General features: G+C 52.4%; 4 protein-coding genes across 8 annotated transcripts; 1 reads left to right on the plus strand and 3 right to left on the minus strand.

The window, feature by feature from the left end:
- Window positions 1-1,854: 1,854 nt before the first annotated feature.
- Window positions 1,855-5,003, plus strand: LOC121202653 (iron-sulfur cluster assembly scaffold protein IscU-like). The gene is made up of 6 exons (XM_041073269.2): window positions 1,855-2,231; window positions 2,556-2,784; window positions 3,812-3,925; window positions 4,094-4,204; window positions 4,303-4,381; window positions 4,465-5,003. Exons 2-6 carry the CDS (start codon window positions 2,683-2,685, stop codon window positions 4,554-4,556), a joined length of 498 nt encoding a protein of 165 aa, XP_040929203.1. The 5' UTR covers window positions 1,855-2,231; window positions 2,556-2,682; the 3' UTR covers window positions 4,557-5,003.
- tmem119b (transmembrane protein 119b) lies at window positions 5,004-7,140 on the minus strand. The gene is made up of 2 exons (XM_029168220.3): window positions 6,316-7,140; window positions 5,004-5,934 (listed from the first exon to the last, which is right to left on the minus strand). The coding sequence occupies exon 2, from the start codon at window positions 5,907-5,909 to the stop codon at window positions 5,100-5,102; it is 810 nt and encodes a 269-aa protein (XP_029024053.1). The 5' UTR covers window positions 5,910-5,934; window positions 6,316-7,140; the 3' UTR covers window positions 5,004-5,099.
- A 133-nt stretch (window positions 7,141-7,273) lies between these two features.
- On the minus strand, window positions 7,274-10,391 carry LOC114866453 (mucin-5AC-like). 2 transcript variants are annotated; one of them, XM_029168207.3, is made up of 3 exons: window positions 10,156-10,391; window positions 9,833-9,939; window positions 7,274-9,573 (listed from the first exon to the last, which is right to left on the minus strand). In XM_029168207.3, exon 3 carries the CDS (start codon window positions 9,556-9,558, stop codon window positions 8,092-8,094), a length of 1,467 nt encoding a protein of 488 aa, XP_029024040.1. In that variant the 5' UTR covers window positions 9,559-9,573; window positions 9,833-9,939; window positions 10,156-10,391; the 3' UTR covers window positions 7,274-8,091. The 2 variants fall into 2 exon arrangements, with proteins under 2 accessions (XP_029024040.1, XP_029024041.1); XM_029168208.3 differs by having other exon boundaries at window positions 9,823-9,939.
- A 295-nt stretch (window positions 10,392-10,686) lies between these two features.
- coro1cb (coronin, actin binding protein, 1Cb) lies at window positions 10,687-18,025 on the minus strand. Of its 4 annotated transcripts, XM_029168211.3 has the most exons (12): window positions 16,107-16,459; window positions 14,186-14,343; window positions 13,878-14,077; window positions 13,676-13,798; window positions 13,449-13,578; window positions 13,082-13,263; window positions 12,846-12,965; window positions 12,416-12,520; window positions 12,188-12,333; window positions 12,035-12,092; window positions 11,706-11,948; window positions 10,687-11,583 (listed from the first exon to the last, which is right to left on the minus strand). In XM_029168211.3, exons 2-12 carry the CDS (start codon window positions 14,193-14,195, stop codon window positions 11,464-11,466), a joined length of 1,437 nt encoding a protein of 478 aa, XP_029024044.1. In that variant the 5' UTR covers window positions 14,196-14,343; window positions 16,107-16,459; the 3' UTR covers window positions 10,687-11,463. The 4 variants fall into 4 exon arrangements, with proteins under 4 accessions (XP_029024044.1, XP_055369158.1, XP_029024045.1 ...); XM_055513183.1 differs by lacking the exons at window positions 14,186-14,343; window positions 16,107-16,459 and adding an exon at window positions 16,793-18,025; XM_029168212.3 differs by lacking the exon at window positions 14,186-14,343 and having other exon boundaries at window positions 16,107-16,456.
- Window positions 18,026-20,539: the final 2,514 nt, after the last annotated feature.

Consider the following 20,539-nt stretch of genomic DNA (forward strand, 5'->3'; position numbering starts at 1 on the left):
AACTGGGACGGCATCTACTTGGCCGACAGGGACAAGAACGGCATCTACTTGGCCGACAGGGACAAGAACGGCATCTACTTGGCCGACAGGGACAAGAACGGCATCTACTTGGCCGACAGGGACTGGAACGACCCCTAATGGATCGACAGGAACTGGAACGGCGTCCCCTCCGGAGCTGGCATGACAGCTTACAGCTGCCGAGCTCGACGGGGGAGACGTCGGGCCTGATTGGGTGGAACTAACAGTTGTCAGACAGACGGTGCCCTCTGACTGGGACAAGGACTGGGGCGTGACTCGACTGAACCGGGCAACACACGGCTGGACTGGAGGCTGAACCGGGCAACACACGGCTGGACTGGAGGCTGAACCGGGCAACACACGGCTGGACTGGAGGCTGAACCGGGCAACACACGGCTGGACTGGAGGCTGAACCGGGCAACACACGGCTGGACTGGAGGCTGAACCGGGCAACACACGGCTGGACTGGAGGCTGAACCGGGCAACACACGGCTGGACTGGAGGCTGAACCGGGCAACACACGGCTGGACTGGAGGCTGAACCGGGCAACACACGGCTGGACTGGAGGCTGAACCGGGCAACACACGGCTGGACTGGAGGCTGAACCGGGCAACACACGGCTGGACTGGAGGCTGAACCGGGCAACACACGGCTGGACTGGAGGCTGAACCGGGCAACACACGGCTGGACTGGAGGCTGAACCGGGCAACACACGGCTGGACTGGAGGCTGAACCGGGCAACACACGGCTGGACTGGAGGCTGAACCGGGCAACACACGGCTGGACTGGAGGCTGAACCGGGCAACACACGGCTGGACTGGGGACTGGGCAACACACGGCTGGACTGGGGACTGGGCAACACACGGCTGAACTGGGGACTGGGCAACACACGGCTGAACTGGGGACTGGGCAACACACGGCTGAACTGGGGACTGGGCAACACACGGCTGAACTGGGGACTGGGCAACACACGGCTGGACTGGGGACTGGGCAACACACGGCTGGACTGGGGACTGGGCAACACATGACTGGGCTGGCAACCCTGAACTGGGGACTGGGCAACACACGGCTGAACTGGGGACTGGGCAACACACGGCTGAACTGGGGACTGGGCAACACACGGCTGAACTGGGGACTGGGCAACACACGGCTGAACTGGGGACTGGGCAACACACGGCTGAACTGGGGACTGGGCAACACACGGCTGAACTGGGGACTGGGCAACACACGGCTGAACTGGGGACTGGGCAACACACGGCTGAACTGGGGACTGGGCAACACACGGCTGAACTGGGGACTGGGCTAAACACGACTGAGCTGGAGGCGGGGGACCGCATGAGAGCAGGAAGTCCTCCCAGCGGAACAAACATGGAGCTGGGCAGGTTGGTGCAGACACAACGGCCCGACGGGGCTGGGAGGAGGAAGCCGAAACCATCGGCGGTGCGACCGGCGCTGGCGTGGTGCGGAGCGCGTCGCTTAACTCCTCGTACCTCGCGCACAGCCGCTCATAGAGGCGACGAACGCTGGGGCGCTCTAACGCGCTGTCATCGTCCTCCAGCGTCAATATCGCCACCTCAACGGCGCTACGCTGGTTCTCCGGGTTAATCGCCCGTCGGTAATCCTCCGCGAGGATCTTGAAATAATCACGTAGGTCGCTGGGTAGCTCGGCGCAGGTGAATTCCATGCTCCCTCGGGAGAAGAATATTCGCCGTACAAAAACAAGGAAAAAAAAAACAGTCACTGACCTGACCGGAGGCTAAGTGCTGGCTGGGTCCAAGTTTGGCCAGATTGTTCTGTCAGGACTCGGGCAGGCGGCGGACCCACATGCACAGCACGAAGGCACGATTATGATAAAGCACAGGTTTATTAGATAAGGCAGGGTCAGGCAGTCCAGGTCATACACGGAAGTGTTCAGTGAGCGGTAAACAAGGGAGCAGGCAATCTCTGATTAAATGTCCAGGCAGGGTTCGATACACAAGCAGGCTCGGTAAAGGTACAAACGGGGATAAGGCAAACTCACGGTCAGGTAGTTAGTCCAGGTTCTCTTACAGGCAGGATACACGGAGCAAGGCAAAACAGGAACAGGCACGAGGAGCACGGAACACGGAACACGAAAACACGGGAAACTCTGAACGCTCAGGAAACACGCGACACTGATGAAACACGACAATCTGGCAAGTGACTACGGGAACAGGAGGTGACTAAATACACAGGTGAGTGATTAACTGATTACAGACAGGTGTGGGTGAATGAACTAGGGAGTGAGCACTGAACTGGCAACGGGAAGTCTACAAAATAAAACAGGAAGTAGTGTGACAACAGGACATGGCGTGAAACATGACACATAATTATTGTAGTTCCTCATTGCTAGAAATCAAATATCATCTACATATGAATAAAAGATACAATAGAACATGTATAACTGTAAAAGAGAAACATCACCAGCACCAGGCAGCTTGTGTTGTATGTATGAATATCGTTTAAATATTGATTCACTTATTCTGCTTGTTACTACTTTATTACTATGGACGTTACAGTTTGCAGACGCCCGTGAGTGCGCAGACGCCACAAGGTTAGCCCCGCCCCCTGCGAGTGACGTACCTTCCCCTCTCGGGCTCGAGCGGCTCCACTCTTTCGAACTGCGTCATTGCCGAGACTGTCAACATGGCGGGTACTGTGGCGAACAAATGTCTGAGTCCTCTGGCTCTGCTCACCAGGAGGCTGTCTGCGCCGGAGTTCATCACCCAGTGCTGTTACCACAAGAAGGTAAAGCGTGTGCGTCGCGTGCTGCGGTGTCAGTGTGGCGCGTGATGCTGGCGGGACCCTGTCTGACCCGGTTAAGGTCAGAGGGTCTGCACAGGATAATAATTACCACAACAAAGCGCTGTTAAATTGTTTTTAAATGAAATGAAATGTATTTGTTCCATTTGAAAGTATTACATTTTGATTAGTTAACTAACCAATTCACTCCTTTCAACTAATACAACCACGAGCTTATGACACACGACTTATTTATTATAAATTTATGAATTTATTCTGTGACGTTACTAGTAATTATTAGAGAATAAAACGTAATATAATAATGAGAAATAGCCATCAGAAATTACTGGATGTAAGCCAGTCTGCTTTCTTATGGGTTACTTTCATTTACATAGCAGGAGATAATGCAACACTTGTTTTACCGGAAGTCATTAAGTGTAGTGACTTAATAATGAATTGCGTTTTTTAAAGTTAGAGCTAGTTTGTAAGTTTAAGACTGGAATGACATCACTAATCCCTCCCCAGCTCTGCACTGCAACAGCTTTAGTTAATCATATCCGATTAATTTACTCTAAGTAATGAAAGAGCACAGTGTGATGTCAGTGTTCTGCAACGGGAAGATGCAGCTCTTTAAATAATTTAGCGTGCACATTCAAGTGTCAGTAGAGTCATGTCAGATGTCACCAACAACATTGAAATACAAGTACATGTGCATAAATTAATATACATACTAGAATGAGTGGGTTCTGTGTAAAAGTACAAGCACATGTATGTTGGGTTTCTTCGTGTGTGTTGGTCAGAATGACTCAGCAGACTCCAGTTTAAGGCGGCCGGATGCAGGAGCGGCTGTAGAGGACAATACAATCAAGCCCGATCTGTTTGTTTCACTGTCCTTATGTAATAGAGGAATCCTGCAGTTGTGTAACAGTAATGGTTGATTTGTACAAAACAATAATATAGTGCAGATATTTTTTTTTAATATGAAGTAATGTACTAAAACACACTTTGACACTGTTTTGTCTGTTGTCTGAAGGTGGTGGATCATTATGAGAACCCAAGAAATGTGGGTTCTCTGGACAAAAACTCCAAGAAGGTCGGGACTGGTCTGGTGGGCGCTCCAGCCTGTGGAGACGTGATGAAGCTTCAGGTGTGTTTATTATTAGAGTCAGTGGATCCCACAGGGAGCTGCTGCCCGTTGGTACTGATCCAGTCTGGTTTTACATACTTTTACAGTTCAGAGTAAACCCACTGCGTAAATCAAACATGTGGGAATCATTTCAGTCCACTTCTTCCTGAATAAATCTCTCGCGCGCAGATCGAGGTGGACGACCAAGGGAAGATCGTCGATGCCAGGTTCAAAACCTTCGGCTGCGGCTCTGCTATCGCCTCCAGCTCCCTGGCCACTGAGTGGGTGAAGGGCAAATCTGTGAGTCATCACATTTTGACGAATGACAGTTCTTTTTTGTGTGCATTTTCGGGGGTTTGCGCGTTCGCTGGAGCGGAAAGATGTGCTTTTGCCTTCAGGTGGACGAAGCGCTGATGATCAAGAACACGGACATCGCCAAAGAGCTCAGTCTTCCTCCAGTTAAACTCCACTGCTCCAGTAAGTTGTCAGTGATGATCCAGTGAGTGCATTTCTCCTGCACGCGCGCATCAAGGCGTCTCTGTCATGTTCACATCCTCCAGTGCTGGCGGAGGACGCCATCAAGGCTGCGCTGGCTGACTACCGGCTCAAGCAGCGGGACGACCAGCAGGAGGCAGTCAGGGCCAGCAATTGAACCCCCCCTCCCAACCCGAGCTGGAGCTGGAAGCAGCGGTCCTCCAGCAGCCCCAGCTCCCGTCCTGCAGCGTCGATGACGCACACCTACTCTGCTGATAACCAGTACCCCCCCGACGACCCCAGTAGCGGTGTCACACTGGGCTTAGGCTGTGACCCCTCACCCTGTACTGTACCTGCTAGCCTGTCACGTAAACGCACAAACGAAGCACTGTTGAGGTTGTTGGTACAAAGTTGAGCCTTATTTCTGAGACTGTGTTACATTTAGGAATTTAAGCCTGAGGAGTGTTTGAATGTTGTGATGGGATTCAGAATTAGGTTAGAAGTGAAGCTGAGTATCCAAAAGACTGACGTTTTGATATGCAATCAAGGAAAGTGGCTGAGAGTAATTTATACTTCGATAATGATGCTTCCTTGTAAGTCTGTAATAAAAGTATCTTGAACCGTATCTGGTTTCAGTTGCTGTTTATTATTTGAATATGAATAATGATAAGATTTGATTTTCAACCTGTAAAGACAAGTCACAGCCACGGTAGTGATGGAGCTAGAAGGCCGTCTTCTCTCCTGCCATCAGCTGAAGCGTGGCCGAGTCATTGTGGAGGTGCAGCGAGGAGGGACGCAGACTCCTTCCCATCAAAGGCTCCTGTGAAGTGTCTCTCTCCGGATCCAGCTGCTCTGAAGCTTCTGGTCGAGGCTCATCCGTCGGGCCGCCGTCCGTGGCCGCTCCCCTGGACTCCCGCCGCCGGTCCTGGACGCCGCCGTCCGGCGTAGAACCGGCCTCGGGGTTCTGACCCGCTGCTTTTGGGCTGTGGTCACTTCGCTCCGCGGCGTCGGCAGGTTTGTTCGGCGTGCGCAGGCTCTTGGCCGCCCTCATGATGTCCTCCTGGAGCTGCCTGTGGGAGTCCACCGGCTCGGCATCCTGCTCGGATTCGGGTTTCTCCGGCACCTCGTCAAAGACTTTGGCGCCTCCGGTTTTGTCCCTGTGGTCCACGTACATCTGCGACGGGAACGAGGAAGGGTAGTAGGCGTTGACCTTCCGCCGGCGGCTCATGAATATCGCCCCAGTGATGATGAGGAGGAGAAGAAGGATGAAGGTGGACGAAACGAGGATGAGGAGCATGTTCTCCTCCAGGAACCTCACAGCGTGACTGAGGAAGTCGGGCTGGACGTGAGTGGGCCCGACGGTCGTGGTCCGGTACCCGGGGACGAGGTCGTTGGTGGACACGGAGGAAGTGAAGTGACTGAGTTCCTCCTCCTCTGTGCTTCCCTCCAGGGGACTGTGGGTCATTAAGGGTTTGGCCAAACTGCAGCTGATGCCGAGCAACACACACAGTCCGATACGACGGAGCGCCATTGGGATCAGAGGTTCTCCACAGGATCTGGAACAGTGAATGAGTCATTACGTTTAATGCATTTAAACTGAGTCAGTTGAAACTACCACTGAAAATAATGTGAGTCAAGTGTTAAAGCGCTGCCTGAGGTATTTGTCTGTGTCAGCTGGCAGCAGCCTCCAGCTCCGCATCTGTGAGCAAGCTGCACACGGAGCTCCACTCGTGTGGACGCGGAGGGTGGGAAGATGTCGCTTTCACAGTTAGTCACTGACTCCAGTTACAGTGTACAGGCCAGACGTAAACGCATGCACACATGGAGCCACTCTGAATCTTTAAGTCTTCATTTCACTGGAGGCCCTGAAGGCATCACCACGCTATCACAACATCATCACGGAGGGTCAAAGTGAAGATCGCAGACATTTTACTCACCGTCCGCTGCGGCTGGAGACGGAGACGGTCTCTGTTGGAAGCGCCTCAGACGGAGGACGCGTTCAAGCGGCCTGGAAAAAGTGAACGAGAGCGAGAGCGCAGCAGAGAGTGGCGGCGGCTGCGCGGGTCCCACCACTTCTGCAGTTTCACATTTCAGGCTGGAAAAAAAAAACAAAAAAAAAAACGAACCCATGTTGTTAAGCACGAGCTGAGATCCCTCCTTCTGCCTCTCCACTGTTCTCCTCCCCCTCCAGCCCTCCACAGAGTCTGCTCCAGATTGTTCTTGTTAGGTAGGACTTTATGGAGGGCTGTGGGGGCAGGGGCCTCGCCTGGACCCTCCTCTGGCTGTCTGGATGCACAGGACCCGGACAGGGGGAATAAAGACAATAAATAGTATAAATAACATATTCAAATACTATCCTTAAAACAGCCAGACGTGTGGAGGTCAATAGGACAGCCTCTAAATGGCAGCAGGGCCTCCTGTTTAAGCCTCAGCATCGGACCCTGAGGATGAACAGCACCTCCGGGGGTGAAAAACGAGTGACCAGCTAATGCAGGAAGAGGTTAATGTTTCCTGTGTCGACCTCAGTGAGCGCCAGCAGAAGAGGGGGAGAGGACGGGGCGCACACACCGAGAAGCAGTGTGTGCGCGATCACACTCACAAGCGTGAGTCCAAGTCAGTGTGTGCGAGGGTGAATGCGTTTCTGGCAGGTTCACAGCGTTTGCGATCGCTGAGACGAGCCTTTATATGGTCACCGATGAGACGCCGCATCGTTTACATTGGTCTCAGCTCTGTTGATAGTCACCGGTGTCTGTCTCCGCTGCGAAGAATAAAGATAGGATAGAGAATTTAGAAACCGGGCCTTGGGCCTCACTGTGCATGGAGGGAAGTGAATATAAAAGCAGGTTCGGGGTAGGAAACCCTTTTGTTTCGCCTCGTAGGAATAAGGGAAGTGACTGAGTTCACCGGAGCGTCGGGTTTTATTTTGGCGACACATTGAAACAAACACCAGCACATTTTGAAGAACATAGCTGCCGCGTTTTGTTATTGCTGCCACTTGAGCTGCTGTTTAAAATGAGTACAGTCGTTCTTATTTTACATCCCAGAGCGAACAGATGCTCTGTCACACTTTGTTTGATAGGTGGATAAAGTTCAGTCTTCAAATTATTTTTTGAGAAGATTTCAGACTGAAGAAAAATAAAAAACAAACTCAATGAAACTAAACTACACTTCTTCTTTCCAGGAAGATGTCATTAGGCAACAACATACCAGAAAATATATGTGGTCATGAAGTTAAACATGTTGAAATAACTCACTCTAGAAACACACCCACATAAGAGTCACAAAACATTTAGGATGAATTCAGTGAATCCGTTCATAGAATTAAGCCTCACAGCTGCCACTCGGAGACTGAAGAGCGTCTGTGAAGGACAGTAATCCCTCGACAAAATAAGACTTCCTGTCTCCTGTTGCTAAGTGAAATACCAGCGGGCTCCGCTCAGGATGTTCAACGGCGCTTTGATGGCGTCTCATCCTGCCTCCTGTGAAGAACCGAGCCTCGAATCATTCAGATCTCGTTCCAGCTCAGAGTTTACATCCGATGGCGTGACCTCACCAGAGGCCACATATGGTGAACGGTGTCTGTGGCAAATGCGGTGCTTCCTGTGCACCGATACTAAGCCGCCGGTATCAAAGAGGAAACATCCGCGGCTGTTTCCAGCCCATTAATGAGTCCAGTGAAAGCACATATGTTACAGTAATAACAATAAATCCATCTAAACAGTGCGTTCGTTGTCTGGGAGGAAGCTGCTGAGGGTGAGGTTGTCCCCCATGTCGTCGTCGCTGTCCGTGCCCATGGGCAGCACCAGGACCCCGTTGGAGACCGGGTTGTGCTGCCGCGTGTAAGCGTGGTTCCTCTCAGGCAGCAGAGCGGAGATGCACATCATCTCCGTCTCCTCCGCGGGCCTCTTCACCCTGGACTTCCTGGCCGAGGCCTTGGCGCAGAGGACGATGGTGGACACCATGAAGACGGTGGCCAGCGCGGCCAGGGAGGCGATGATGATGAGGCACTGCGTCACCAGGCCCCGGCTGGAGCAGGTCTGGACCGCGGTGCCGGACGGGCTCTGGGAGGTCCGAGGCGCCGCTGCAGTGGCCGCGGCCGCTTTGGTCGAGAAGACGGGTAAAAGCCTGGAAACAGGGCGGATGAAGACTCCCGCCGTGCTGGAGGAGGAGGCGGTGGAGTGTGACGGAGAGGGAGCGTCTGAGCTTGAGCCAGAACCAGAACCCGTTGTGGCAGGAGGCCTGGACGCGGACGTGGGGGTGTGGGTGCCAGAAACGGGCTGCGGGGGAGATGGAGGCCCAGCTGCGGTGCTGGCTGTTTCGGGTTTCGTCACCGCCGGGTTGAACGCCGGCAGTGGCTCAACAGTGCGGTTGGTTGTGTTTGTGCTTCCTGTGGAAGCTGAAGGAGAGATGAAGCTCTGCGTGGAGGGTGGGGGGTGAGTCGGGGGGTGAGAGGAGCTGGTGGAGGAGACGTTCGACGTGGCTCCAGGCCCGGTGGTGGACGCGGCCTCCGGCGTTGACGCGGCTGCTGCTGTTGAGGATCTCAGCATCGCTCTCGTGGAAGCGGTGCGTTCAGGTTCAGCTTCTCCTGCTGTCGTTTCATTGTGAGAAAGCGTCGCCGCGGCAGCAGATGCTGACGATGCTGCGGAGGATCTCAGCGCCGGCGTGGTTGTCGCTACTGTGGAAGCGGTGCGTTCAGGTTCCGCTGTTGTTTCACTGCGGGAAGGCGTTGCCATGGCAGCAGATGCTGCGGAGGACCTCAGCGCCGGCGTGGTTGTCGCTACTGTGGAAGCGGTGCGTTCAGGTTCCGCTGTTGTTTGGGAAGGCGTTGCCATGGCAGCAGGTGTGAAGACGTGACTCCGGCCGCCCGCGGCCGTGCTGACGTTGGACCCGTAGCCGGCGCTGCTCACGGGCGCCTCCTGACGTTCCGTCGTGTGTGGCGCAGCCGCCTCAGCCGTTGCGTTGGTCTGCGGCGTTGGGCCTCGAGTTGCGATCTGCGCCTGTGATTCATCGCGAGGGACACGGGAAGTGTTGAGCTGCGCTGTTGCGTGACTCGGTTCAGCAGTGGAGCTTGTGCTGCCGGTTTGTGGGACGGGAGCGCTCGAACTCACGGTCTCCACAGGGAGCAAAGCAGAAGAGGCCCAGAGCAGCGTCAGGCACAGGTTCATGGTGAGGAGCCCCATCGCTGGGTAAAAGAGCTGAAACGTGTTGGAAACAACAGGAAAAAACAATGAGTCATGCGTCTGTGACATCTTATGATCAAGCAGTCATGAGTCGTTCCCCACAACAAGTGCTACAGAACTACTGCATTTGAATCTATATCTATCTATATAAACTGTGTATACCCAGAGAATCCTCACTGACTGTTCATACATACATATATATATTTATAAAGATGCAGGCTGCGCATTTTTTGATTAGATCAGTGTATAGAGACAGAGTCTTACCTTACAGAACCTTACAGAACCTTAGAGAACCTTGGAGAACAGGAGGAGGATCAGACCGAGCTCATTGCAGAGTGGAGGACCGTCCGCGCCTCGCTGACATGTCGACGGCTGCTCTGTCTGTCGAAGGAAACAGGAAACGTTCACACTCTGAAATGAAGTCACTCTGCACTAAACCTGTTGCCATGGTATGAAAAAAAAAAAACGCTCAGTCGTGTCTGATACAGGAACCTCCTTCGTGACCCACAGTTTAAACTTTAAATAGGTCAAATGTTTGTGATGCGTTGATTTCAGCTGCTCGTTCACTCACATTCATGAGTAGATGGAGGTTCTTACCGTAACGATGAGGAGCTGCTGCTGTGACGTGTGTCTGCTCTGGTGGAAGTCCACCAAACGTCCCGCGTCGCCGTCTGCCCTAAAACCAGCTGTTTGTCACCAGAGTGGCAGAAGATCAGCCACGCGTCCATACGAGCTGCATGCGAACACACAGCGGCGCGTTCGAGCCGCCAGGAAGCCCGAGATCCAAATGTGACGTGCGAGGAACTAAAACTGTTCCTCTGGTGTCGAAATGTCATTTCCTTTACTTGTGACTCACACTGAAACGTCGTTATTAAAAAAACTGTTTTTAGTTGCGGTTGTTGCCATGCCATCAAAAACGTACATACATTAAATATGTTTTTGACCCGTGGGGGCCTGAAGTACAGTACATCTTCATATATCACAGTTCATAAGACAGAGCCATGTTCACATTTACATGTGAAGATTTCCTGTTGAGAAACATAAAGGAGGCAAATGTGACAAAAAACACTTAACGGAACCATTTTGTTGAATGACCTCCCTCCCAAAAAAAGACACAACGCTGCACAATCTTGTGTAAAATCTTTATTATGTCCACAGAACTGTTTGTCGGGGGCTCGGTGAAGCACATGTTGGGCGAGTGCCCCCCTCTCAACACCACGTACGCATCGAGGCCGCGGCTTCAGACCTCCAACGGTGTCAAGAGGTACCACGAGATTTGCACAACATTTTACACCAGAAGAGATGCGACCCCCCCCCTCTGTTAGAACTTCAAACAGAGAAGAACAGGAACAAATGTCTTCCAAGGAATTGTTCCACATTCATGAATCGAGAACAAACGGATGGGAGGGAAAAAGTTCAACAGCTATTGTTTAAAAAAAAAATCCAGCTCCACTAACTTATTCTACGAAGTCGTGAGTGGAATGTACAACAGGAGAGGAAACAAATGTAAAAGCAGTGCATGAAAAAGCACACAATTCATATTTGGCAACACAAAAAGAATGGAAATACTGATGCTACATACAGTTTCTGAGTAGTAAGTACAAACTTCACATAAGAATGTTTTACCACAATTTGAGAGACAATAAAAATTAAGACTTTTTGTTCAACAAAAACGTCTTTTCCTTCAAACGTGTACAGAACCCGGGAGAGCTTTTCCTTTTCCGTGTGTGAGTGTGAGAGTCGGGGCTGAGAGTGAAACCGAGTTCGATGAGGAAAATAAAAGTCCATCTTGGAATGTAGGCTTGGTTGTCGGCGCGGAGGCGACGCCAAGATGAATAAAAGCCGAATCTGGAGAATCTGACGCGCGGCCAAAAATCCCGGGCGCTCCGTGGAAAGAGGGGGGTCTCACAGGGCGACCTTGGCAACTTGTTCCTCCAGTCTGGCAATCCGACGGTCTTGGAGGATGACACGGTCCCTGAGTGACTTGAACTCTCGCAGCACCTCATCCAATTTATCCTCCATTTTCTGCCCAGAAACAGAATCGAAGTTAGATCGATAAAGTTTGTTTCACTTTTTAAACTGACTTTTCAAACCTAATCCGACCTATCAGCTTTCGACAGGTCTGACAGTGATTTCCTGGCACTCACCACAGAGGACTGTGGAGGGGCGCGTTTCTGGACAGGGGAGACGTTCTCGGCTTTAGTTGCCGGCTTGGTCTCCAGCACATTCTTCTTGACCACCTTCAGATCGCGGTTCTTGGTGGAGACGTAGCCGTCCTTGAGGGAGATCAGGATGGGACCGCCATTCCTCCCGGCAAACCACTCCTCTGCCTCCAGGGCAGGGTCGGGCCCAGCCGTGTCTGGGTACAGGTCGTCCTGGAAGAGGTCCGACTGGGGAAACAGAACGGGACGGTGTAAAACCCAAAGTAGCTCCGTGAGAGAAATAACTGTAGATTTCTTTTTGATGTAAACAGTACCTTGCGTGGGACCGTCATGATAACTGGTTCACATTTCCTCTCATGTAATTTGTAAAACCTACACAGACAACAATAACAAGTTAAACTCATTTCTACTCCCTTTCATCACAAAGCTCTAAAACAGCCCCGTGATGAGTCAGCGATAGCTGGCACCTTGCTATTTCACATTTGTTGACGTCCAGGCCTCTTTTGGGCATGTATCCCATTCCCCTCTGCGGCTCCTTGGTGGAAAACGTGTTGAGGTAATGAACAAACGGTGCCTCGTCTGTGATTTCAAAGTACCGAATGCTGCTGTCGCCCTGTAAAAAGGGGTAAATTTGTGAATCCAGTTATTTTAATCGTAGATTCAAAAAACTAATTCGATTATGTAAACCTCAATACCTTTCCACAAAGGTAAACGATACTGGTGTCAGGGTCATAGAAGGGCAGCAGGACTCCATTACTGGTATCCATCTCTTGAACACATATTGGCTCATCCATGTTGTCCTGTAAACACAGAAACATATTCTACATTATGAACATACATGCGCGTGACTGATGAAAGTCTGAGCTACAGTTCCAATGTCCATCGTCTTTAAAGTCTTATCTGCTCATTTAAAAATGTCTCACAGCTCCTTCTCCTTGTATTTACTGCCACCTGCTGGAGCTCAGCTGTAACAGACACGAGAGTCTTAAAGATGCAGAGGGTACGACTAACGAAGCCACTGGTAAAAATGAGAGAATCATGACTTGCTAACTTGCATAGTAACTATTCATCGTATGCCTCAGCAGTGTCAGGTGGGAAGGACTGAGATTTACTGCGGTGACGTACACTCTTCCAGAGGGCGAGCTGACGCTCGCTCATGCGGCTGAATCCAGTGGTGAAGATGTTTCCGTCCGCTAAAAAGATAGCTCTCATTGGCCGAGCTCCCTCGTGGGCTTTGTCCTTTTCCTGTAACAGACAAAAAACCCCGTCAGACTAGGCAGCCGGTGTCCGAGGCCTTGTAGGAAAGCGTATCTACGCGTGGAGCATCGCATCGAGTCCCAACCCGTTCTCAGTCTTCTCACCGTCACAATCTTCCTCTTGCGCGGGTCGATGACGCGGACCTTCTTGTCTTTGCAGGCGGTGCACAGCAGGTTGCCGTTGCGGCTCCAGCTGACGCTAAAGATAACGTCGGGGTGCATGTCCTCCAGGTTGATCATGGCCTCCCCCGTGCCCACATTCCAGATGATGATCTGGTTGTCGCACCCTGAAATGGACACGCGGCACAGCCTGACTACACACGCGTCTATTTCCAGAGCTTCTCATCACAAAGCAATGCAGCCATGAAATGACGGGCCCAATGCGGAGCTCAGCTGTGCGGACTCAGAGGTCAGGCGGGATTTATGCAGTCTGAGGGTACACGGTGTACCAGGTGCTGCAGCCAAAGGTTACCTGCACTCAGGAGAACATTGCGTGCGGTGGGATGCCAGGACACGATGCCGACCCTCTTGGAGTGACCCTCCAACACGACGACGGGCTCTGAAAGGGCCGTCTCCAGCCCGTTCTCAGGGATCTGCCAGACCTGAAAAGTAAAGACAGTAAAGAGTGACACACTAAACACAGGAATAAATAGGCCCACTGCTCTACACACACACAGTAGACTGCATGGTGGGCGTTACCATGACTGTGCAGTCCTCCGAACCACTGGCTATGACCAGGTCGTTGTGGGGACACCAGTCGATGTCTAACACGGGGCCCGTGTGGCCACATACTGTAGGGTAGGCCTTGTCTATGCGGCCCGTCTGCAGGACAGAGGACAGGTTTGTCAAGAACCAGTGACCTGACGTACAGCAATAAAGTTCCGTAAGCTCATCGCGTCACCTTCTGTAGAGGGAGCACGAGAAAGGCCCCTCCGCCACTGGCCTCTATGATGATGGCGACGAACTTGGGATTGACAGCACAGAAGGAGCTGTCCCACGTGACCCTGGAGACGCGGATGTCATCGTAGCACTGGTCGTTCCTCACGGCCTGGCCGAAGACGTGGCGGAACTTGCTCTGTCGCACGACTCGCCGCAACATATCTGCCCAGAGAGAGAGAGGGAGATGAAACACCACTGAACATGGAAGTTTTGGCTCAGATTGTGTTTATTGATTGAGTTTGCACATTAATTAAATCAGCCCAAACCTACCAGGAAACATGAGACACCTCTCGCTCGCCGGCTGTGTTTACCTCTAGCTCAGTTTTTTTAGATGTCAGTGAGTTGATCTCTAGTCTCCATAACCTTCTTGTCAGAGACAAACGGCAGAAGCCTGCTGAACTTCTTGACCTTCTTCAATATAAAAAGGTCTTTGACATGTGAGGGGGAGATGCATCATGATTTTAGTGGCGTGCATTGCTATGTAATTACCTGGAAAATGGAGCATCTCAGGGCGGTAATTAAGCCGTCACTCACACACTGAGCAGTTACATACAGGCTGCAGAGCCTCATCATCATCATCTTCACCACCTGCTTCTTTACATTTAGTCACCAATTTCAAAATAGAAGCGCTGAATAACAGCCTGGTGTTTGAACATGGATTCATCAGCAAAGAGAAAGACTCAAACAAAACTTGTTTGACTTATTACACACCCACAAGGCTTTTAGCCACTTGCCTTGATTCCACATCTGCTGAGGCCAAGACATTTATATCATATCAATATCACACATTTAGTGGACAACTGGCTTTATTATGACAACATCCCACAGCAAATACAGACAGAAACCCTTACTACCCTTTCATTTGTTACTGTGACAGCGGTCCATGAAAAGCATCATATTTAACACTGGCGATGAATTCTGCAGCTCTGTCGGACCGGAACACCGTGTTCCCTCCGTCAGCACCAGCGCCAGGTAGGAGCCGCCAGCCCCGCTCCAACCGCCCATCTGACACTGCGAGGAGCCGCGGCCGCTCTCGCGCCGCCACCCAGCGCGCAGCGGGACGCCGCCGAGCATCCTGACGCCGGCGCACTCAGCATCGGGCCCGCGTTTTGATTAACGCTAATGCATGAGGGTCCAGGAAAGTAAGCCGAGCAACGTGATGGCTTCGGTTGATCAATAAAATGCAGGCAACGGACCGGTAGGCGTCATTTCACCGTCTGGATAATAACGCTGAGTGAACGGGTTTCACACACACAATCTATATCACTCCCACAGATCCTGTGTTATAATAGCGACATGTTACATTTATTTTAGACAGTGAGCGCAGGGGACATCTCATCCTCTGGAGATGGAAACAGCTGCACGGCGCTAGCGTTGAACAATGGTCGCTGGCTAGCGTTAGCCGCGTTCACCACACGCCTCGGCGCGTCCCGCCCTCCCGGTTCACGCGGGCGGCACAAACTCAAGCGAAACGCCGGGAAGCTGCGGCGACGGCGCTGAACGATCGTCCCGGTGATTTCAAGTCCAGTCCGTTCGGTTGTGCGGAAGCTGTGATTCGGGCTCCGCTTGCTAGGCGTAACGCTGCCGCTCCAGAGACAAGGAGGAGGGGAGGGGGTGCAGATGTATGCCGTATTTTGCTTAGCACGCTCCAGATGTGGCCTCAGGTGGACGTTAAACGAACCCGGCGTCTTTGGGGCGTTGTTGAGACGTACGCACGAACATAGCATAATTGTAGTTACGTGCATATTCGTATAACGTGCTCTGCCGCACCGCTCCGACCGCTCAACAGCTGTGCCGGAGATGGTGCCGTTATTCGCCGCTGCTAACAGACACTAAACTAGCCTCACCGCCAACGAGGAGACCGCCTCACGGGGTGTTGTTAAAATAACACATCTTTCAAAACGACGCATGCATGCGGACTAGGCCACTGTGAGCGAGGGTGTGATTTTTCTCCCCAGTGGCACGTCCGTGCGTGTGCATCCAGTCTGTTCAATGAAGCTAGCTAGCTAGTAGCCTAGCCTAGCCTAGCCGCTAGCTGCGGTGGACCGCCGCCAGCTGACGCAAGTGCAGATTTCCACCCAACATTTTCGGCTGCTCCCATTCCCAAACGCGTCCAGCGAAGACACACGCATGATGATGACAGATCGCACGCTTAATGCGCCACGCGCACGCTCTCTCCACGCGTCCTTACCTCCAGAAATCTAGGCAGGATTCTCGTAACCACGGGGGTGATCAATCACAACACATGAATCTAGCAGTTCAGGCGCGCCCTTATCCTGCAGGACGTTGCTCTGGTGCCCCGTTCCTCCACAAAATGCCCCGCTGCTGCGCTCCCTCGGCTCCGTCGCCTCGGAAAACGTGCCCCCTGACGCCGTGTGATCGGTCTAGTGGTGTTTAAGGATGCCGGCGGACAGACACAGCATCCCCCTGCGCGCTCGTCACCTGCGGAAGACTAGTAATCCCCTCTTCTCATCGTTATTAAATTGTGGGGCTGCGCTGATGACGGCCACGGCACATGCGCACACGAGACGCCAGATTTCGTCTCTAAAGCTGTGAACTGGGACGGGATGGGGCCGCTTCTCCCCATCGTACGTCCGCCTCGTGTCTTTTATAGCAGCTTAAACCTGTTCGGTCAGCTGATTTTGTCCATTCTGGGGAAACTGTGGGTTTAATGTCCAGCAGCCTCTTTTGTATTAGGGTCCTTACCCTCCCCCCTGTCCCATCCCACCCCAGCATGTCCTGTGACATCACTATGCAGAACCCCTAGTGTGTGTATGTGTGTGTGTGTGTGTGTGTGTGTGTGTATATGTGTGTGTGTGTATATGTGTGTGTGTGTGTGTGTGTGTGTGTGTGTATGCTTTGAAAACTCCATCTTACCTCTCTTTGATGGAGCCTGGACCTCTTGCGGCTGCGGTCTCTCCTTGGATTTCTGCGGGACGTCGAAGGCGCTTTTCATTTGGGACACTTTCACGCTGGGACCGGGCTCGGCCGCTCTGACCTGGGCCTTGGCTCCTCCGGACCTGGCTCGGTGCTGGAGTTTCTGCATTTGGTTCGTCTCCCGGACGATCTTGGCCACCGGCCTGTAGGACCCCACCTCGCTGACATCCCCGACCCCCGGGTCGGAGCGGACTTTGTCCCACGCCAGCTCGGGGCCGGGCCCTCGTCTCTCGGCGGCAGCGGGTTGGGACGCGCGAACGAGAGGATTCGAGGGCTTCCTCGCCGGCGTGGGAGGCGAGCTCTTGAAACCGGACCTCCTCTCGAGGGAAATCGTCCGCTGCAGCATGTCCAGGTTCTGGGGCGGCTCGTCGGGACAGAGCCGGGCCATGCGCCGGCAGTAATGGAAGTCCACCACGTCCCCGTACGGATCATCCATGTGTGTGAGGGACGGGGGCTCCCAGGGGCCCAGCGAGCGCCGCCGGGTGCTGCTCGGCGCCGAGAGGGGGCCCTCATCGTCCCACAGCGAGCACATGTCCTGGTTAGCGGCCGTGCTGCGCTGCAGAGCCCTGTTAAAGTGAAAGGTGTGCCTCCTCTTGACCCTCTCCTCAGAGCGCTCGTGATCTCCGCCCGGTCTTCGCTCGTCCGTGGACATCAGCTGCGCGGTTTTCAGCTTTATGAATGGATTTCGCGGTTTCTTGGGCACAGGTGGAGGTGGACCTTTGACCCGGGGCTTCTCCCGCGGCGCCGGCTCCTCCGCGGACGCGCGTGTGGTCGCGTCCGCCTGGAGCTGTGTTGCCGCGGGCGACCGACAAACGCAGGGTGGGGGGGTTGTGAGGGGAGAGAAGCTGTCGAGGTCCGGCTCCCGCTCCAAGGCTGCGCTGTGTGTCTTTACATCACAGCCGGGCACCAAATAGCATTGTTCCAATGAAAAAGAAGGACCGTCTTCCTCGTCCTCCTTCGTGTCATTTGGACCAATCGCACCTGTGGCTCCTTCTTTTGCCCGTTTATACACAGCATCTGCGAAGCGCCTCTGGTGGTGCTCAGCTCCTGCCCTGCTCTGATTTGGGTGTTCCACATGGCCAGCGCTCTCTCCAGGCCCCCTGCTGTGCTGTGACGACAGGCGCTCCTCATCCATGCGCTCCTCATCCATGCGCTCCTCATCCATGCGCTCCTCATCCATGCGCTCCTCATCCATGCGCTCCTCATCCATGCGCTCCTCATCCATGCGCTCCTCATCCATGCGCTCCCTCTCCGCTCCTCCTCTCCCCGTGCGACTCCCTCCTTTTAGCCGACACCTGCTGCCTGTCACTTCACCCGCCCGCCCCTCGTAAACTGAAGCCTGGACACGGTTTCCTCCACTTCCCTCCTCATTATCGACATCTTGGGGGCAACTTGCGCATGGTTGTGGAGGCGCGTCATCACCACACACGCCTGAAGCATTATTCATCCCCTCCTCAGACGACGTCCAAGCTCCATCCCTCTCAAGCACAACAAACCCCTCCTCGGTGGGACTGCTCGGCTGCATCGGAGCCCCGGTCGGAGGGTCAGGGCCACGTTCCGCTTTCTTCTCCTCCATAGCTGTAGTCCCGGTAGAGGCCACAGCCGAGCCTTGCTCTGTGTTTGAAGCGCGTCTCGTCTCCTCTGGGCTCCGGACGCTCTCTGACCCCTCCACAGCTCCAGTGGCTCCCCAGCCCTCCCAGTCTCCACCCACCCACTTTCTAGGGACATCCAAAAATTGCGCTCGCTGACCCAGGGACCTGATTGGCCGCCCACATTCAGGGACTGGACGTGCATAAGCGGCTGCGCCGGCGGCGGCCTCTCCGCGCGTGTCCACGCCTTGAGAGGTCACAGAGCGCTCGACATGTCGACCTCTGCTCTCCTGATCCTCCGCCGGTCGCTCAGAACCTTCAGAATCCTCATCCTTTTCCGACAGCCTCTCCAGCTTCTGACCCATGGTGCTTTTTCTGCTCTAGCATCAGGAGAAGACAGAGGAACATGTCAGGAAGCAGCAGAGGACAGCAGGCTAATGAGAAGGACTCTCCTCCGGCCACCAGTGTCTATCTTTAACCATCTTCAGCCTCTATTTCTGTATATTCATCTGCACCGCTCACACTTGCCCTCTCAAGGCCGCTCTTTCTACGTCTGCCTATTCTGTCGGGGAGGAATGCTGCGGTGGCTATAATTAAAGCGGGTCTGGCCGCTGCCATTGAGTCAGGAGGCCAAAAAGGAAACAGGAGACGTGAGATAAGAGGTCAGCTGGTAAAATAAGGCCTCGCAGACAATGCCGTCTGATAAAAGATGCCAAATGCCGAGCTATAAATAATTTAAAATCAATCTGATCTGTTTTGAAAAATAGTTTTCCATCAGAATCTTGTTTTGTGTGAGTTCGAGAACTCATTTTGTGCCCTTCTGTGCTGGCGCCTCCCCCCGAGCTGTGCCAGTGGTTAGCGTTGGCGAAAGGTCACCTGGAAAAAGTTTGTGTGGAGTTCGATGGAAGCCGAGTTTAACCACAGACGTGACGGATGCCGGGACAGAGCTCAGGACAAAGACTCAGCAGCTCAGGGGCTTTAAACTGGCACGTGGAAATAACTGGGGGGTATTTTTAGATCACAACTAAAAAAAACACGTGTAACTGTGTAAGCTAACAGTTAATGTGGCTAAAGACAAAGGCACTGAAATGCTCTGTCTACTTCATCACCTCCACAGATGCAGTCACTATGTTGATGACTGTGATGTGTTACAGGGATTAGTCCATAATGACTGATCACGTCTCCATCCAGATCCCGTCCTTGCGTCTCTCATGCCTCCAGTGCTACGTGTACAGTTGATAAGAGACTTGTGACTTACAGTCAGCTCCCTATTACCCAGTCTGGGACAGGCTTGTTTTTTTTTTAAAGCCAGCAAAACTTTAAGTGTTGCATAACTGCTCGAATTCAAATGACCAGTACAACGGGACGATAGAGACACAAGTCAAATTTCCATAGCGTTCTGCCAGACGGGACTTAAAGGGCCATAAAACGATGAATCATCTCACTTTAACGCAGCGCAGATCTATGCTGCACATGCTGCCCCCGAAAAAGGCTTTTAAAACATACATACATATACATATACATATACATATATATATATATATATATATATATATATATATATATATATATATAACTGGTTATTTATAATACAGGCACGTGACCTAGTGACATCTCTAATAAATAAATAATATGACACCATGTAGACAATATCACCGTTTTAGCATTGAAGTCCCTCTCCTGTTTCATTTGCTGTTACTGAGCTTTCTTACTGAACCATTTGACCTTCTCACATCCTATAATAAACAGTTACACTGCTACAGTAGGACTGGCAGGTACTGTACTTACTGAAGCCGGTGTGTGAAGCCGATCCGCTCTCTGCCCAGCGTTCTGAGAGACTTTGGCTTTTCTGCCGTATCTTCTGCCTCATGATGTCAGAGCAGCTTCATTTGACTAATTCAATAAGGCCGCTCTCTGTTCTGTCCAGTAGAAGCCAGCGGCTGACAGAAGCATTTCATGTCAGCAACTCAGGCTGCAATAAGGCACCTGCAGAGTCCATTCATGTTAGTAATTAAATTTCTTCAAGAAAAGCTGTAGAGAATTTGTATTTAGATTTTTTTTTTTCGTTTTTAGAAATGGTTGAAAAAAAATTTAAAAT

This window comes from Betta splendens, chromosome 12 (genome assembly GCF_900634795.4).
Source record: "Betta splendens chromosome 12, fBetSpl5.4, whole genome shotgun sequence".
In the NCBI taxonomy this organism is placed as follows: Eukaryota; Metazoa; Chordata; class Actinopteri; order Anabantiformes; family Osphronemidae; genus Betta; species Betta splendens.

What these genes read in the sequence shown, in the direction of transcription:
- LOC121202653 (XM_041073269.2), top strand. Translation starts at nt 2,683, where the DNA reads ATGGCGGGTACTGTGGCGAACAAATGTCTGAGTCCTCTGGCTCTGCTC. An exon ending in AGTGCTGTTACCACAAGAAG is followed by an intron (nt 2,785 to 3,811) that starts GTAAAGCGTGTG and finishes TGTTGTCTGAAG; the next exon opens with GTGGTGGATCATTATGAGAA. An exon ending in GAGACGTGATGAAGCTTCAG is followed by an intron (nt 3,926 to 4,093) that starts GTGTGTTTATTA and finishes TCTCGCGCGCAG; the next exon opens with ATCGAGGTGGACGACCAAGG.
- tmem119b (XM_029168220.3), bottom strand. Translation starts at nt 5,909, where the DNA reads ATGGCGCTCCGTCGTATCGGACTGTGTGTGTTGCTCGGCATCAGCTGC.
- LOC114866453 (XM_029168207.3), bottom strand. Translation starts at nt 9,558, where the DNA reads ATGGGGCTCCTCACCATGAACCTGTGCCTGACGCTGCTCTGGGCCTCT.
- coro1cb (XM_055513183.1), bottom strand. Translation starts at nt 18,017, where the DNA reads ATGGATGAGGAGCGCATGGATGAGGAGCGCATGGATGAGGAGCGCCTG. An exon ending in CCAGGCTCCATCAAAGAGAG is followed by an intron (nt 14,078 to 16,792) that starts GTAAGATGGAGT and finishes CTCTCTGGGCAG; the next exon opens with ATATGTTGCGGCGAGTCGTG. An exon ending in GCAAGAGGAAGATTGTGACG is followed by an intron (nt 12,966 to 13,081) that starts GTGAGAAGACTG and finishes TGTCTGTTACAG; the next exon opens with GAAAAGGACAAAGCCCACGA.